General features: G+C 41.3%; 1 protein-coding gene across 3 annotated transcripts in view; it reads left to right on the forward strand.

The window, feature by feature from the left end:
- The window catches only part of PHTF1 (putative homeodomain transcription factor 1), a 302,980-nt gene that overhangs the window by 201,271 nt on the left and 84,874 nt on the right, over positions 1–16,835 (forward strand). For all 3 annotated transcript variants that reach the window (XM_068269713.1, XM_068269715.1, XM_068269714.1), the window contains exon 12: positions 10,666–10,938. In XM_068269713.1, coding sequence (XP_068125814.1) covers positions 10,666–10,938 — 273 coding nt within the window. The remainder of the gene's footprint in view (positions 1–10,665; positions 10,939–16,835) is intronic.

Raw genomic sequence — 16,835 nt, forward strand, 5'->3', positions numbered from 1 at the left:
AATATAGAGCAAGGTTTTTAACAGCTTTGATTGGGCATAGTTGTCTTCTCTTGCATCACTTTTCTATTCATTGACTGTAATTTCGTAATTTTCATTTCCTATTGAAATGTTGCATAATCTGTTAATGCTCTATAAATAAAATATAAAAATAAGGATCAGTCAGATGACTAGTTACATCAATTATACATGCATAAAAAGAATAGAATAATTCTCATGAACACTGTTGATATCACCATGCTGTGGTGTGCTGAACAGTATTCAGCCCACAAAATGCCATCTCTATGTAGAGTGACTTTAATAGTGATATGTGATATATCCTTGAGCCATCTGCTTTTGCTCTATATTTATCATTTTCATTGTGATAATGACCTTCATAAACTCACCCCTGACATTCTACTTGGGTGTTTGAAGCTCAGTTCAATGCGTAGGCAAAAATGTTAAAGCAGTAATTATCCCATTTAATGAAATGTATGGAGCTCCTAATCCCTGGACATAACATCATTGTCAGGTTGATGGCATTAAGATGTGTTTTAATTAATCTACTCATCATGTGAAGCAGCTGTTCTGTGTTCTATTTGCCTTTATATTACACCTCATGAAATGGCAAATTGACAATGGTTATTGAGTTGCCTTTGAAAATACTGTAAAATGTACAACAATGCTATTTCTATTTATTTTAAGATATTTTATAGAGGTAAGAAGAGACCTGCTTATAGGCTGTATCATTGCAGCATTTTCTGCCAGACAAAACATGGAACCTTGTATTGAGCTTCTGTAGCATGATGCATAGAGCTTGCATAGATGCTTCCAAAATGGATACTGAAATCAACAGAGCCACTCAGCAAATCAGGTCTCAAACCCCAAAAACACAAGGATCAAGCAGAAATTTGCTTCCCAATAGCGCCAATATGCTTACAAATTCATGACATTAATACAGGCAGGGATCAAATAATTCTCAGGCTCAGGGTACCTTGATGAAAACCATCAAGTCCACCACAGCAAAACCTAAGGGAATGCTAAGACATTTTTGAGGATTTGCCTACTCAGGCCTGACCAGTATGTGCCAGGCTTCAACAGTTCCGTGTAGACATTTCAGATCCTTTTTAGACAATAACCATACCTCGATTGGTGTTTCAGAACTCATCCACCAGCATTCTTCATTCCTACAAACATTTCTCAAGGAACTATTGCTCTAGTTTAAAAAGTGTAAGGCTGAAAGGCCTCATTCATTAATATTTCATTATAGGTGAAAATCACGATCCTGACATCCACATTTAGATCTCAAATGAAGGAATATAACAAAGTAAGATATTTCAAAATAAGGTCTGTACAGTCAGTCATTTTACAGGCAAACAACTAAAACTTTCACTAGATTTCAAAATAATTTCAGAAGTTTTCAAATGTCCAGAAAAGCCAACTGATACCATCAAGAACTTTGGTGAATGTATGGTCCCGTTAAACACTCACTCAAACACAGTGGGGCTTCCTCCAGCAAAAGATCCAGGTGATCCAAAGCCTAGCCAAAACAGTGATATTTCAATCCTGCCTTTGCTTTTTTAATCTCTTCAAGTAATAGGATCGTTAACAGCCACTATTCTGAAGGTCAAATATTTTCAGTGATACATGTCATTTTCAGTTGGGGTTTGTGCTCCGGTCAAACAACGTTTCTCTATCCCAAATAATCCATCTGTCCTTAAATATCAAACAGTTTTTGGTTTTGAACAAGGCAGGAAAATGTATTAAGAATCTATTTTCTTCTTACCACATCTTGGATCACAATTACACCAAACACCATTCACCAAGGATGGAAAGCACTTTATTTGCATCAGGATGTACAGGCATCCTGGATTCTATAGTATCCCTATCCTGTGTCAAACATTTAGAAGTTGAAGCTGATTGGTGCTGAAATCATTTGGTCACCTGGTGGAAGGAAGGTTGGCCCATGTACAGCTAGTCAACAAACGTGGAAGTAGCATACATTCTAGAACAGGGAGAAAGTCACAGTTTGACTGTACTCAACTAAATCCTAGAGTATCCTGATCCTCTGTCACACATCTTGGAGCTGAAATCATTTGCTCACTCGGTGAATAGAAGATTAGTCCGCATTCAGATAGACCGCAAAGTGGACGTAGCATACATCCTTGCCAGAGAGTGACTCACAGTCTGGCTCCACTCAGAGGACTGTTGCCTGCGATGGCCTGGGTCAAACTGCATCTTTAAGATCGAAAAAAATTCATTCCATTTTCCAGGTGTTGTGAATCAACAGGCAGACTTTCTGTCTTGACAACTTGACAACGGTGATTGTTTCCAACCCCCAGAGGTGAATGATCTAGTTCAGCAGTAGAATATTCCAATGACCTCTGCATTCCCTCCAGTCCCTCTAATATTGAGGTTACTTACAATCAAGCCTTTGTCCAAGTCTTCCTTTCCAAAGTGGCATTTGTCTTTACTGTTAAAACACTGCCTTTTAGTCCAGTAGAATCTTGCTAACTTATAAACCTGACCATTAAAGGAAACCTTAAGTGACATGTGACATGATGAGATAGACAGACATGTGTATGCATAGTGCATACCACACAAATCAATATATTGTGATGTTTTTCTTCTTTTTCTACCTGAAAGAGTTAAAATTAGCATTTTGCATTACTATGTAATTGACAGTTTTAATTCAGTCGGGGACCCAGTCGGACTACTGATAAGGAATTACAGCCATAAAATACTTTTCTCTAGGAAGCCCAGTTCTCTGCCAGGAGAGGAGATATAAAAAAGGTCAATAGTTCATATATTTGAGCACTCTAAGGGCTGGTGCACGCCAGATTGGTTCTGAAGCATTTTTTTAAAACGCTTGCAGGGAGAAAAACCGCTTGGCTAAGGAAAGTGAATGGGATGGTGCACACCAGAGAGGTTCGTTTTTTCCACAAATGCAAACTCGGGGGCTGTAGCATTTTTTAGATTTCTAAGGCGTTTCTGCATCAATGTTAAAGTATAGGAAAAACTCAAACCGTTCTGAAAAACGCTAGATCAGAGCAGTTTTCCAGGCGTTTTTGTAACAGAAGCTGTTCAGTAACAGCTTTTACTGTAACAATATTTGTAATCTGCTACACAAAAACACTCCAAAAAACGCTACGCATGTTTAGAAAACATCTCTAAATATGCCTAAATCGCTCTGAAATCTGCTTCAAAAACCTCTAGCGTTTTGCAGATAGATACAATTGTTTATCTCTTCACTTTGTTTTAACTTAAGTATCTTAAGTATCACTTTTTCTTAAGGTGCGTACACACGCACTACAGAAGCAAACGACGGGTCCGTCGGACCCTCCCACTGGGCGGACTTTCAGCAGACTGTAGTGCTTGCGTACGCACTGTCGGCGGACTGATAAGGCTGTTCCTGAACGATCCACCCGGCGAATCGTTCAGGAACAGCCTTATCAGTCCGCCGACAGTGCGTACACACGCACTGCAGTCTGCTGAAAACCCGCCCAGTGGGAGGTGCCGACAGACCCGTCGTTGGCTGTTGTAGTGTGTGTGTACGCACCTTTAGGGTATATAGGTAGAGAGTCAGAGATAGTGGCTCCTAAAGAAAATTAACTTTTTCTAACATTTTTTGAAGATTGAGCATTTTTAAGACCATTGCTGCATTCCCTGCCAAAAGTAGTGTCATCTTTCCACATTAACCAGGAGATTACTTTGCCTTTAGCAGAATTTTCAATTACTTTACGCCTTGATTGTCTAGGCTTGTTTAAATGCAAATGTGAATTCCATGAAATACTTTGCTTTCAGAAAAATTGTTTGCTGTGCTGAATGGATACCAGAAAGGTCAAATGGCTTGTTCAAGAACTATTATCTCCTAAAAAATAAAGACAATCCAAGCAGCACTCTACTAATGGTAATTGAGCTTCCCATGCAGCCTATTGCGAAAGTGTCTATAGCTATGACTTCTGAACTAGCTGGTCATCCTGCAACATATTTCTGTATCACTATAGAACTGAACCTGCTGTATTCTACGTTAATTTTTGGAACATTTTATACCTTCAGCTATGTCTTTACATGAATGAAACCAAAGTTTATTGCACCCAACCTATTTTTGCAAGTTTATTCCCTGAATCATGCATCAGAGGCACCAGGGAATGAGGAGAATTGTATGTTTACCCATTGTTCTTCTCTTTTGTGGTGAATCTTCATGGCAGCATGTGATCCCACCCATTTTTCAGCTCCAGCTACTAGAATGAAGTTTGGAGGAGAGCTCATCCTAGATCATCCTAGAGGATGAGTTTGAGAGCATTTCCAAACCAAAGTAGTCACCAACTACACTGCTAGTGAGGCTTGTAACACATTGTCTGTGGCCAGGGAGGAAAGGATCTGAGTTGCCGTGAAGCTTAGCAATTAGTATATAAATTGGCAACAAAGTAAATACAGAAACTAGATACAGTGGCGTAGCTAGAGATCATGGGGCCCCATAGCAACATTTTCAAGTGTCCCTAAGATGTAGTCACTCTTAAGCAATGCCACCTGCCCCTATCCTATGGATATGGTTAAATTGGAAATGTATATTCTTATGCAATCAACACTGCACATAGTTCATGGGCACTGAGACAAAGTCAGAAGGTGGTGAAACACAAGGAAGTTATTGGTGAACACATAAACTACCTCCTGGGCCCCCTATGCTCCAGGGCTCCATAGCAGCTGCTATGACTGCTATAGCTATTCCTACGCCCCTGAACCAAAATCTTTATGGAATAATCAGAAGGGCTTATGGGCTTAAAGGGACTCCGAGCAGTGCAGAAACTATGGAAAGATACATATCATTTTAAAGCTCTCTTTCTCCTCTTTCCAATGATATATAAACCGCTGCCCTACGCCTTTCAATTTTCTCAATTTTCGCGATTGAAATTGCAGCGGCCGCGATTTCAATCACGAAAATAGAGAAAACTAAAAGGCGTAGGGTGACGATTTAGGTGTCGCCAGAAAGAGGAGAAAGAGAGCTTTAAAATGATATCCATCTTTCCATAGTTACATTGTATTACACAGGGCGACTTTTTCCTAAAGTCAGCAGCTCCATTCTGCTGAATGGAGCTGCTGACACTGGGGAAAGTGTCATCCTGTGTAATACAAGTAACTATGGAAAGATGGATATCATTTTAAAGCTCTCTTTCTCCTCTTTCTGGCGACACCTAAATTGTCACCCTACGCCTTTTAGTCTTCTTCATTTTCGCAATTTGAAATCGCGGCCGCTGCAATTTCAATCACAAAAATAGCGAAAACTAAAAGGCGTAGGGTGACGATTTAGGTGTCGCCAGAAAGAGGAGAAAGAGAGCTTTAAAATGATATCCATCTTTCCATAGTTACATTGTATTACACAGGGCGACTTTTTCCTAAAGTCAGCAGCTCCATTCTGCTGAATGGAGCTGCTGACACTGGGGAAAGTGTCGTCCTGTGTAATACAAGTAACTATGGAAAGATGGATATCATTTTAAAGATCTCTTTCTCCTCTTTCTGGCGACACCTAAATCGTCACCCTACACCTTTTAGTTTTCTCTATTTTCGCGATTGAAATCGCGGCCGCTGCAATTTCAATCACAAAAATAGCGAAAACTAAAAGGCGTAGGGTGGTGGTTTATATATCATTGGAAAGAGGAGAAAGAGAGCTTTAAAATGATATGCATCTTTCCATAGTTTCTGCACTGCTCGGAGTCCCTTTAAACATTTGTCACATAGCAGTATTGCATGTCCAGATTGCATACACAGAATAACAATAATAAAACTGTAGGTGAGAAAGCAAGCTCACTGGAGTATGCTGTATATCTAATATTACATTTTCAAATGTGCTGGCATCTCTTTGTAACAGTAACTTCACAAACAGAGTAACCAAGCAGCTCGGGGTGACCCAAACCACTAGGAATGTATAGGGGGCTAAAAGTGACAGAAAAGCCCTCCTACTATAAAGTAATGCTTGGTGTATTAAGAAGGCATAATACACCAATCACTTCACAAAGAAATTGCAAAAAAGGAGATTACCACTTTGAAGTTGTACACACAAACATATTTAAATGGCAATAGGCTCAAACTTTCCCCCATTCATTTATATGTTGCATGTAAGCAACATTGATGTCTGCATTTCTGCTTCTCGACTAACACCGGACCACACTTCACATGTAAGCAAACTGTGATGTTTCTCTTACATGCTTTCTGGCCGTATGGGAAGGGTCAAATGATTCCCTGATGCATATAAAAAGCCTAGGTGACAACCTGCCACGCCCCCTGACGTCACTCTGAGGAAGCCCATTGGGCGAAACATGTAAGTGAGAGGAGTCTCGGGAGGCCGGCCTTAGTCACCACTCCAAGTCGACCACACGCTAGATCCCCGCTGTCACGCTGTAAATTAGCTGCAATGAGTGGGTGGACCGTGCGTGACTTCAGCCCAGACCACATTTGCTGATTAAACATATTGCTGCAGCGTATGTAAGTAGCAGAGCAGTTGGATTTCCTATGCTGGGATCATGCGGACCACAGAGTGTGGGGGACCCGCAGGTTAGCGGATATTGAAGGTAACCTATGCCTGTCTAACTATGGATACAGTGGTAGAAGTTAAATTCCCTTGCTGTATATATGATCTCTATGTAGAACTGGTACCTTTACTGCTCACAAGCTTTGCTGATGAACTGTGCTTAACTGCCCACAAGCATTGCTGACGAATCATGAACTGTGCCTAAAATGTATGCATTGTGGATGCTGTGATATTACTGGCTATAGCTATTAGCAGGACTTTTAGAGCAAGCATAATCCTTTTGCGAGCTCGTAATCAGTCTGAGTGCACTCAAGCTTTTCGCTAGATGTCCAGTTGCCCAGATTTTGTAGAATTTCTTAGGTGGCTAGTTTTGCACAATTGATATACCATCTGATATACCATTTATCTTCTGATTTATGCTAGCTATTGCTGCAGTGGTGTGGTAATGGATCAGTGAGTGGCCTGTGTGAATGGAGTGTTGTATGTGACTCTGAGGTTTTAATTGATTTTAATATTGGTTGCTGTGATTTTTGTGTCCAAAATAAAGCTTTGTATTTTTCATGGAACCCTGAGACCTCTGTAAGCTTTGATTTTTGTTGTTGATTAAGCTTGGTGCTTAAGTTTTGGGGCCCATAGTGAGTTGGTTAATTGAGAGAGCTATATGCTCCCCAAGATATTTACCAACTCTGATCCATTTTGAGGACTGCTTATTTAGTATTATATTATTATTCTCTGCTCATTCTTCTTTAGTCTTAGCACAGGTAGAAAAAAAAATAGATGATTGCTGATTGATATAGGCTGTTGCACTCTTCACATTGCCTTTTTTTCTTATTAAAACAAAACTAGTCTGGAATAGCATTGAAGTAAACCAAGTCTTTCAACTCCTGATTGACTATGTAGCTTTATTACCTGCTCGATTTTTTTTTCTATAAAAAGAAAACAAAATAGAAGAGACAGTGTGGCACTTGAATAGGAGTTGTAATAGTGGCTGGTTGCGATGGGGTATCTGTATTGTATGGCTCTGCAGACACATTCATGCAAAAATGGTGCTGGGAAATTTGGGTGCAGGGTGAAGTAGAAAAATGGCTCACCCTGCTTCTGCAAAAGTCCTGATGGCATCAATTACTATTCCCCTCCAGGCTGCCATAGACTCAAGGGGTACGATGTAATTCCTCTGCCAGATCTTGCTGGCGGCCGAACTACGCATTTTAAAAAGTAATTTGGGCTCTGTCTTTTGACTGAGACCAAATTATTGTCTGAGCTTCCACTATAACTGTAATTCATATTACGGTCTATGGCGGCACATGGTGGGCCCAAATTTCCCTGCACCATTTTGTGCAGCTTTGCTGCAGACATGTAGTGTGCAACTACTCTGCCTACTCCGTATGAGAAGGAATAACATTCTCTGGTATACGTAAAGAAAGAGACTAGCACTGCTTGTGTACTCACACTGTATAGTGTACAGTATTAGGCAAACCAGATGCAAAAGCAACTCACATATCCATTGAGATAGTGGCATATAAGAGTGAAGAGGTGGGTGCAAACAGGCTCAGGCGAATGGTTTATGGTGGCCGTTTTGTGTCCTTGGACGCGTGTCGGTCACTTTTGTTTCACACCTTGTTCACTGAAGTTCCCCTCTGTAAATAATGCCTCATCTCTTGCACTCAGAGATCAGCCTGGACAGGCCAGTGCGGTGGCTTGGTGACTAATAAGAATGAAAAATCTATAAACCCATTCAGGCACTTTTTTGTAAACGAGATTTTTCTTTTGAAATTCGTTTTATTGAATTTTAAAACACACAACAAAAAACAGACAAGGTCAGTTGACAGTGGAGACCAACATTATCATATAAAAGTGTTGCCATACTACACCATGAAGAGCAGATTCCACATACATACAACTAAAGTCAGTATAAAACAACAGTATAGGTTAAATACAACCAGGGCTGATCATGAAACAGTTGACGAAAATGAGTCACATCAGGTAGAAAATTAATAGATATAAGAGCTTTATGAGGACAGAAAAAAAAACCCTGTATATTCCATTTAGAGGGGCAGAAGAGACCCTATATACAGCTTACAAGGAGTCCACTATGTTAAAGGGGAACTTCAGCCAAAACAAACATACTGTCATTAAGTTACATTAGTTATGTTTTAAAAGAACAGGCAAATGTTTGTGATTCATGGGGGCTGCCATCTTTGTCATGAGGGCAGCCATCTTTTTGGTTGAAAGGAGGTGACAGGGAGCATGAGACACAGTTCCAACTGTCCTGTGTCCTGATAACTCCTCCCAGCTGCACGTGCTAGGCTTCAAATCTCAAATTCAAAATGTAAAAAACAAACAAACACCAAAAAAGCAGAACGAGAACAACATCAGAAATCCCATCATGCTTTGCACAGCATCAGGGGAAAAATGCCCAGGCAGTTTTTTCTGTGCAGCTAAAAATGAGACTTGTATAGGCCCGGTTCACATTAGCGGTCGCCGTCCGGAATCGCCGTGCCGGAGCCGGACCGCATGCAGAACGAACGGAACGGACGCACGGCATAGCAATGAAAGCCTATGCGTCCGTTCACATGCGTCCGTTTCGTCCGGACCGGATCCGGACCGGATCCGGACTCCGGCATAAGACCCAACATGCGCTATTTTTTGGTCCGGCTCCTCCGGCAGCCGTATCCGGAGCGGAGCCGGACTGCACCATCCGGCCAATACAAACCAATGAGAACCGGAGAGCGCACAACACACTGGCTAAAAATCCGGATGTTCTACCCCACTTCCTATGCGTATTGTAGCGGCGATTTTAGATGGGGACACATGGGCAAGCATTTTGGAGTGGAGCAGCAGTGACTTTAAACGTGCTGGAGATGTTGGCAGTATGTCGGAGGTGGAGGTGAGTGCTAAACAGCGGAGGGCCTGATTCCACAGGTCCACCTTCTGCTGACCTCCCAGACCCCAACATTTTTATTCTATTTCTACTATCTTTTGCCAAACGGATCCGGATCGCATCCTGATGAACACCTGATGCAAACTGACCGGATCCGGATCGGATCCGGATCAGAACCGTACGGTTCCGATCCGGATCCGGTCAGGTCATCCGGTCCGTTTGGCAGAGAACCGCAAGTGTGAACCGGCCCTAAGAGAAACAAAGTTCTGATGCTGTGAAACTGTTAAAGAAACACCAGGCCTTTCCAGTGCTGCTGAGTCGATTTTTAGTCTGGAGGTTCTCTTTAAGATTCACGTCCAAATTAACAATGGCTGATTTTTCATTGTTTACCCAAACATCCCACACTTTGGAAAATTTAGAAGCAGATCCCCTTGCTAGCCAAGTTAGTCTGTATAAAGGTAAGGATGAATTGATTAATTGTTTCCACAGGGTTATGGAAGGTTCCGGAGCTTTCTTCCACTCCAGAGCAATACATTTCCTGGCATAGAAGAAAAGCAACCTTACCAGTATTTTCTTACTTTTACTCAAAGAAAGATCGTCCACCATTCCCAGGAGACAATACTTGTAAGAGGAGAATATATGCAAACTGACCTTAAATCGTAAAACTTTATCCCAAAAGGAACGTATTTTGTCTCACTCCCAAATCATATGTTAAAATGTGCCTGGACTGTGCCCACACCTCCAACATGCATCATTGGAGTCCTTTGCAAATTTGGTAATTTTAACAGGGGTATAGTAAATCTGGTGAGACCAACGTGTCTGTATAAGTTTGTCTCTGGAGCATACAACAGTTTTCATATATGATTCCTCAAAATCTTGCCAATCCGATAATCGAAACTCTTCCCCCCACTCCTCCCATCCCAACCAAATCCTAGAGATTATAGAATTATATTTATTTTCCATTAAATTGGAATAAAATTTAGAGATAGGTTTGGAAGAGTCTTTATTTAACAACCACCTTTCAATAATACCTGGTGATAGAACAACATTGAGATTACCAAATAAACAAGATTTTTCTAACTCATAATCATGTGGCTAATCTATTAGAGCAGAGGTTACATTTTGATTGTAGTTCTACTTTAAACAAGTACCCTAGGGCTCTCTCCTCAATTTCACTGTGTGTAATACAAAAGAAAAATAACCTGAAAAGACAGAAAAAATGCATGCTTTTCATTTTCTGTCTAGACACAATAACATGTTTGCTTTTTGTAATATACAGGTGAGATCCTATGAACATGGTGTGGGCTATCAGATGTTGGGAAACGTGGTCACTTTGGGCCTTGCGATCTTCCCCTTCCTCTTTCACTTGTGTCACCAGCGGGATATGGAGCAGATCCTTTCAATATCTGGCAGGGAACTTCTAGCAGTGTTCTGTGGGAGCCCTCCATCACCATTGCTAATAATTCTGTCAACTGTTAACCTGGTGCTGCGTATCTGCCTAACATGGATGTTCTTCTTCTTGATGTGTGTAGCAGAAAGAACATACAAGCAGGTAGGCTTGACATAATACACTTCCATTATATGACTTGGTACCTGGTACTGCCAACCCTTACCAGCCTTGCATCTTTATTGCCAGAACAAATCCAGACTTTGCACTTATGAAGGACATATAACTTGAAATAGTTTTGTGCCATTTGACTTAAACTGTGCCTGAACTCACATGTGACACGGGATAAACTGTACATTGACTGCCTCATTCGCATATTTATTGTATACATCTTTGTTTATATAATTATGGGGTAAATTCACAGAAGCTTGGTTAACCTAACATGCAGAGATTGCACATTAAGGCCCCATTTACACTTAAGCCTCTTTAACAGTGCAACGTTAAAGTCGCACGTTAGAAAATGTTTTAACGTAGACTAACGCACAGCAATATTAAGTCTGTGCAACATCCACAGTGTATACATTGCATTGTGTGTAACGTGTAGCAATATTTAGAGAGTGCTGCATGCTGTGCGTTTAGCAATAAATCTGCTGTGTTGTGTGTGTTGCACATGCTCAGTAATGTTTTGTTTTTTTTCTTTAATGAAACGCATGCGTCGTTTTTGCTCCATCATTGTGCAACGAAAACGGCGCACCAAAGCAGGGCTAAAGGATGTACTATAATGTCCAAGTTATAGTCTTTCAATGCGTTGCATTAGGGGCACGTTATGCAACCTTAACGTGGCATCAAACGCAACGTCTCACTGTGAAAGAGGCCTTAATCAGTTGGTACGAGTTTTTTTTTCTTCTCCATAGCGGTGCATTATGAAACGTCTTTACGTTAAATGCATATAGGCTTTAATTCATCAAGGACTGTTCGATAACAATAACCAAGTCCTTAAAATACCGCCTTCGGTATTTTAGACTTGTGTGTGCTAATTCATCAGTAATTTTCACACATGTGGTAGATGTTCAGTAACTTACAGAAGAGGTCCATGCAGTGAGGGCATTACAATAGAAAAGAGGCATCCCTGACAGCCCTACAAATGGGCATGTTGCACTGCCTCTGCTCATGCCGAATCTGTCCCATTTGTCTTAATATTTCATTTACTTGCCACATCTTAGATGAACTGCCAAGAAACATTACACATGCCCTGCTTAGGTCATTTCTCCACAAGCTCCCACTAGCATCTCTGCATATTCAAACAGGCACTCAAGGGGTTGCACTACCGAAGGGTGTCTGGAAAACATCTATTGTTCCTTTCTCTCTGCTCACTGCTTGGGGTGGGGGGGGGGGGTGGGGGGGGGGTCTAAAAGCTCCTTCCACCCGAGGAGCCTGCTTGACCCATCAGCTGCACTTGCAGGAGACAGGCTGTTTCTATTGGCTGCCTGCTCTTGTCAATCATGGAGACATCCACACCTAAGGCATTCGAAGTTTGTTATCGACAGGGGAGAGCTGGAGATAATCACCACACGTTACCAAATGCTGTAACATTAATGAATTGACATTTGCTGACATTTACTGACATGTGTTGAGGTAATAACTGAACAAGTTGGTAATTTATCTCACTGTTCCATAATTTCAGCTTTTCATGCAGTAACAGCTTTGATGAATTGACATATTCCTAAGTGCTCAGTAAAGTCAGCTGTTTTCAGCATTACCGAATGCGGTAATGCTTGTTGAATTGAAGCCAATGTGTGACCTGAGCCATTGGGAAACATGGGCATTACTTTGAAAATCAGTTGTCCTTTCAGTTATAACTGACAGCAACTGATTAAGTCCTCATTTACATCTGTGTAGCGCAGATGGCCGTACGATCGCAACTCCATCTGTGCTGCTACTCGCTGCGCTGCTGATCCCATACATTACAGTGAATGGGTCAGCTCTGTGCTTGAATTAAAGAGAAAAAGAAGAAAGATAGTTTCTCACCTATTATTATTTTAAAATAAAAAGTGCTCCTTAATCAAATTTGGATATGTATCCCATTTATTATAAAACTTACATTTTGTTGCGGCTACAATATATGGCAGTGTTTCTCAAACCTGTCCTCATGACTCCCCAATGGTGCATGCTTTTCAGGTAGCCACACCTATGTACAGGTGGGGTCATTAGAGTCTCAGCAACATGGAATCTACTTAGCCGAGACACTAATTTCCCCACCTGTGCATAAGTAAAGTTGCCTGCAATGCATGCACCATTGGGGAGCCACAAGAACAGGTTTGAGAAACACTGGTGACGATATTCAATTTTGTAAAAAAAAATAAAAAAAAGTATATTTTTTTCTGCATTATGTAGTTTTTTTCTACTAGTGCAGTACTGATGATAAAAACATTTCTAAAAGTAAACAAGAATAATCAAAAACTTATAGAAAGGGTAATTTAGCTGCTTTATATGCAGGGAGTGTGGTTTCAAAAGGGCTATAAGATGTGGCTAAAGGGTGTTATTTTAAGGTAATAACCCCCCCCCCCACACACACACACACACACACACACACACACACACACACACACACACACACACACACACACACACACACACACACACACCTTTTTGTTATAGCTTGTTCTGATCAACTAGTGGTTTCTCCTATTTATAGATCTCCCTAGGGTGAAGTAGGCTCCCTCTCTTTCATATATGTTCTTGGTGCAGTTTAGTGGCCCTCTCCTCCTCCTTAAGGCAGTCCCTGCTAGTTTAGTGCCCCCCCCCCCCCCTTCCCATTTAATGCATTCCTTGGTTGTCTAGTGGCCTCCCTCTTTTCTGCAGCTCTTTCTGGTAGTCTAATGCCCCTTCCACCCCAATATCTTTCCCTGGTAGTTTAGTGACATTTCCCCTTTTAACTTAACTTTAAGAAGTTCCCTGTTGGCCCACATACTACATGGAAGCGGTAAAATTGGTCAGTTACTGACCAATCAAAATCGGATGTGTGTCCGCACCCTTTGGCTTCTCATGTGGTAAAGACTTTTTTTTTTAAAACCAAAAAGGCTAATAGTGACCCATATATATTTAAGTTTGGTCTTCAATATTTGTGTGTGTGTGTGTTTATACTTTTCTAGTGAACCAGACCTTCACTTATATGTGTGCAGCTTGCTGGCTGCAGTCCTTGAACCCCCACAAAATCACATGAAGAAGTTGAAAAACAGGGATGGTCATTAAAGTGCAAATAACTGAGCTGATGTAGGATTATGCAGATTTATGTAGCTTGAAAATGGGCCAATCACACCTTGCAGGTTTCCATTGATTGATTTTGCATACAAGATTTTCTTTGTTTTGAAGAAAGTAGGAGAACTGCAAAAAGATGCTGTTAATTTTGAACTGAGAGACTCTTGGTATTCAGAATTTGTAAGTAAAGAAAAGCGTGGTTTTCTGTAGGATCTACAGTAAAAAACAATGGAGTGGTTTTTTTTTTTTACGTTACAGTGCTTATAATTGCTTTCTAAACTTGTCATAGTTAATGAGGTATGACTTTTTACATATGCATCTATAAATGTACTAAAACCATATTTATTCAAGGGAATTACTTTTTACTTTTAATATTCAGTTAAGAATTAATTTAGAGCAGGAATAGACAGTTATGTCTACCAAGTGTTGACTGCTCATCTGCTGTACATGTTTCAGAAGAAAGTAGGTCACTTGTTTTCAACCGTGGATACTGGTGCATATGGGGCCCTACTGCTTGCATTTAATAAGGAATATATTTTTTTCCATGCTGTCAACGACCAATTTCTTTAAGGGACCCTAAACTAAGTAAAATTACTTAAAATAAACACATGATGTACCAAATGAATATTACATACTTACCTCGTCATCAGTTCCTCGCAGAAGCTCAGTAATTTCTTCTACCAACAACTCCTTTCAGTTCGGAATTTGTTTTGTCAGAACTAAAATATCAGTTGCTGTCAGTTACAGCTGTCAGTTACAACTGAAAGGACAAATGATGTGCAAGGTAATGTCAATGTTTCCCTATGGCTCAAGTGGGCGATATTACAGTTTGTACAGTGTGCTGACCAGGAAGCGGTCACGGGCTCATCACCATTTTTAAAATGGAAAACAGAATTCCATCGATCACAGTAGACAAACAGGACACAGGATAGGAGAAAGAGATTGATGATTAGACTACACGGGAGGTAAGTATGACGTCTATGTTTATTTTGACTTTTATTTTTCAGTTCAGGTTTGCTTTAAGCAACAATCAGCAGTATATCATATTATGTAATCCCTCCCCAATCTTAAATGTCAATTTTACTTACGGTACATCCCTGATTTTCATTTGTACTTCCCCCAAAATATATTTTTACCATGATATTTTCTGTACTTCATTTTCCACTTTCTCTGTTTTGGTTGATATTTCTGGCAGAAAAATGTCTTTCCTCAACCCCCCTGGTGGTAAGGACTTTGCTAGCTGCATGTTCTATACGATCGGCGCCGATCGGCGCCGTCCCCCCGACCCCTTGCGCAGCCTGGTCAATGAGTGCCAGGCAGCGCTGAGGGGTGGATCGGGACCCCGTCTGACGTCACAACGTCGATGACATCATCGCGATTGTCACCATGGCGACGGGGGAAGCCCATACAGGAAATACCGTTTAGAATGGGATTTCCTGCTGGGATTATGTGCCGGAGGGGATCGGAGGGGCTGGGCGGACGCCGCAGGGAGGGGAGAAGCAGCTTAAAAAAACCCCAAAAAACCGCGGCCTTGCGCAGCATGAAATCATACCGGCAGGGAGGTTAACCATTTATGCCGCGCGGACGTGAGCTTCACGTCCGCAGCTGCTAAAGCCGCAGGGACACGCTAGTAACGTCCCTGCAGTTTGGGGGCTGTGCGGGCGGATGCCCAAGATCGCGATGTTGCTGGGAGCAGGGGAGATTTGCTGCAGGGGACAAAGTTCCCTGTGCCAATCCATACATTACCGCAGAGAATGTCCTGTCCAGCAGAAGGCTTTTATACTGCCAGCCCTCAAAGGAGACAGCTGGGCAATTTGCATGTATGCAAATCCCTCAGCAAAGCAACTCTGAAAGTTGCAAGATGAAGCCAGGTCTCTTTTCCAGAGACCTGCATCTCTCAGACATAAGGAATGGTCAAACAGCTGTCTGCCTGTGCAGCCAGCTGAGCGGATCATTACACTTGTATATCGTGATGGACGCAAAACGGAAAAAATGCACCTTTATTTCCAAATAAAATATTGGCGCCATACATTGTGATAGGGACAAAATTTAAATAGTGTCATAGCCGAGACAAACGGGCAAATAAAATACATAGGTTTTAATTATGGTAGCTTGGATTATTTTAAAGCTATAATAGACGAAAACTGAGAAATGTATTTTTTCCATTTTTTTCTTATTAATCCTGTTAAAATGCATTTATAAACAATAATTCTTAGCAAAATTAGCCAAAGAAAGCCTAATTAGTGGCGAAAAAACAAGATATAGATCAATAAATTGTGTTAAATAATGATAAAGTTATTAGCAAATGAATGGGAGGTGAAAATTGCTCTGATGCATAAGGTGAAAAATCCCCATGGGCTGAAATGGTTAAAGAGAGTCTGACGCCATAAAAAAAGAACTCTTTTTACTGGCCATTTATCTTCAGCAATAAGATCATAGCTTAAACGCCGCATTCCCACGGCAGAACAATGTCTTTATACCCCCAAAATCCCAGGGCAAAATTCCACAACTTTCTAGGTCGTGGATTTTGCTGCCCTGGGGAGGCAAAGCTTTGCGCTGTAGCTGTCTCCAGTACAGTCAATCTCTGCTGATCTCTGCCTCTCCTTGCCCCTCTCAGTGAAAGAAGAATAAGAGGGGTGGGGAGAGGCGGAGATCAGCGGAGATTGACGCGAGCAGAGACAGAGCTACAGCGCAAAGCTCTGCCTCTACCAGGAAGGAGCCCCTAATGTTGCCCCAGGTATTTTGGGGGTATAAATACATTGTTCTGCCGTGGGAATGCAGCGTTTCAGCTATGATCTTATTGC

Source organism: Hyperolius riggenbachi, chromosome 2, assembly GCF_040937935.1.
Source record: "Hyperolius riggenbachi isolate aHypRig1 chromosome 2, aHypRig1.pri, whole genome shotgun sequence".
In the NCBI taxonomy this organism is placed as follows: Eukaryota; Metazoa; Chordata; class Amphibia; order Anura; family Hyperoliidae; genus Hyperolius; species Hyperolius riggenbachi.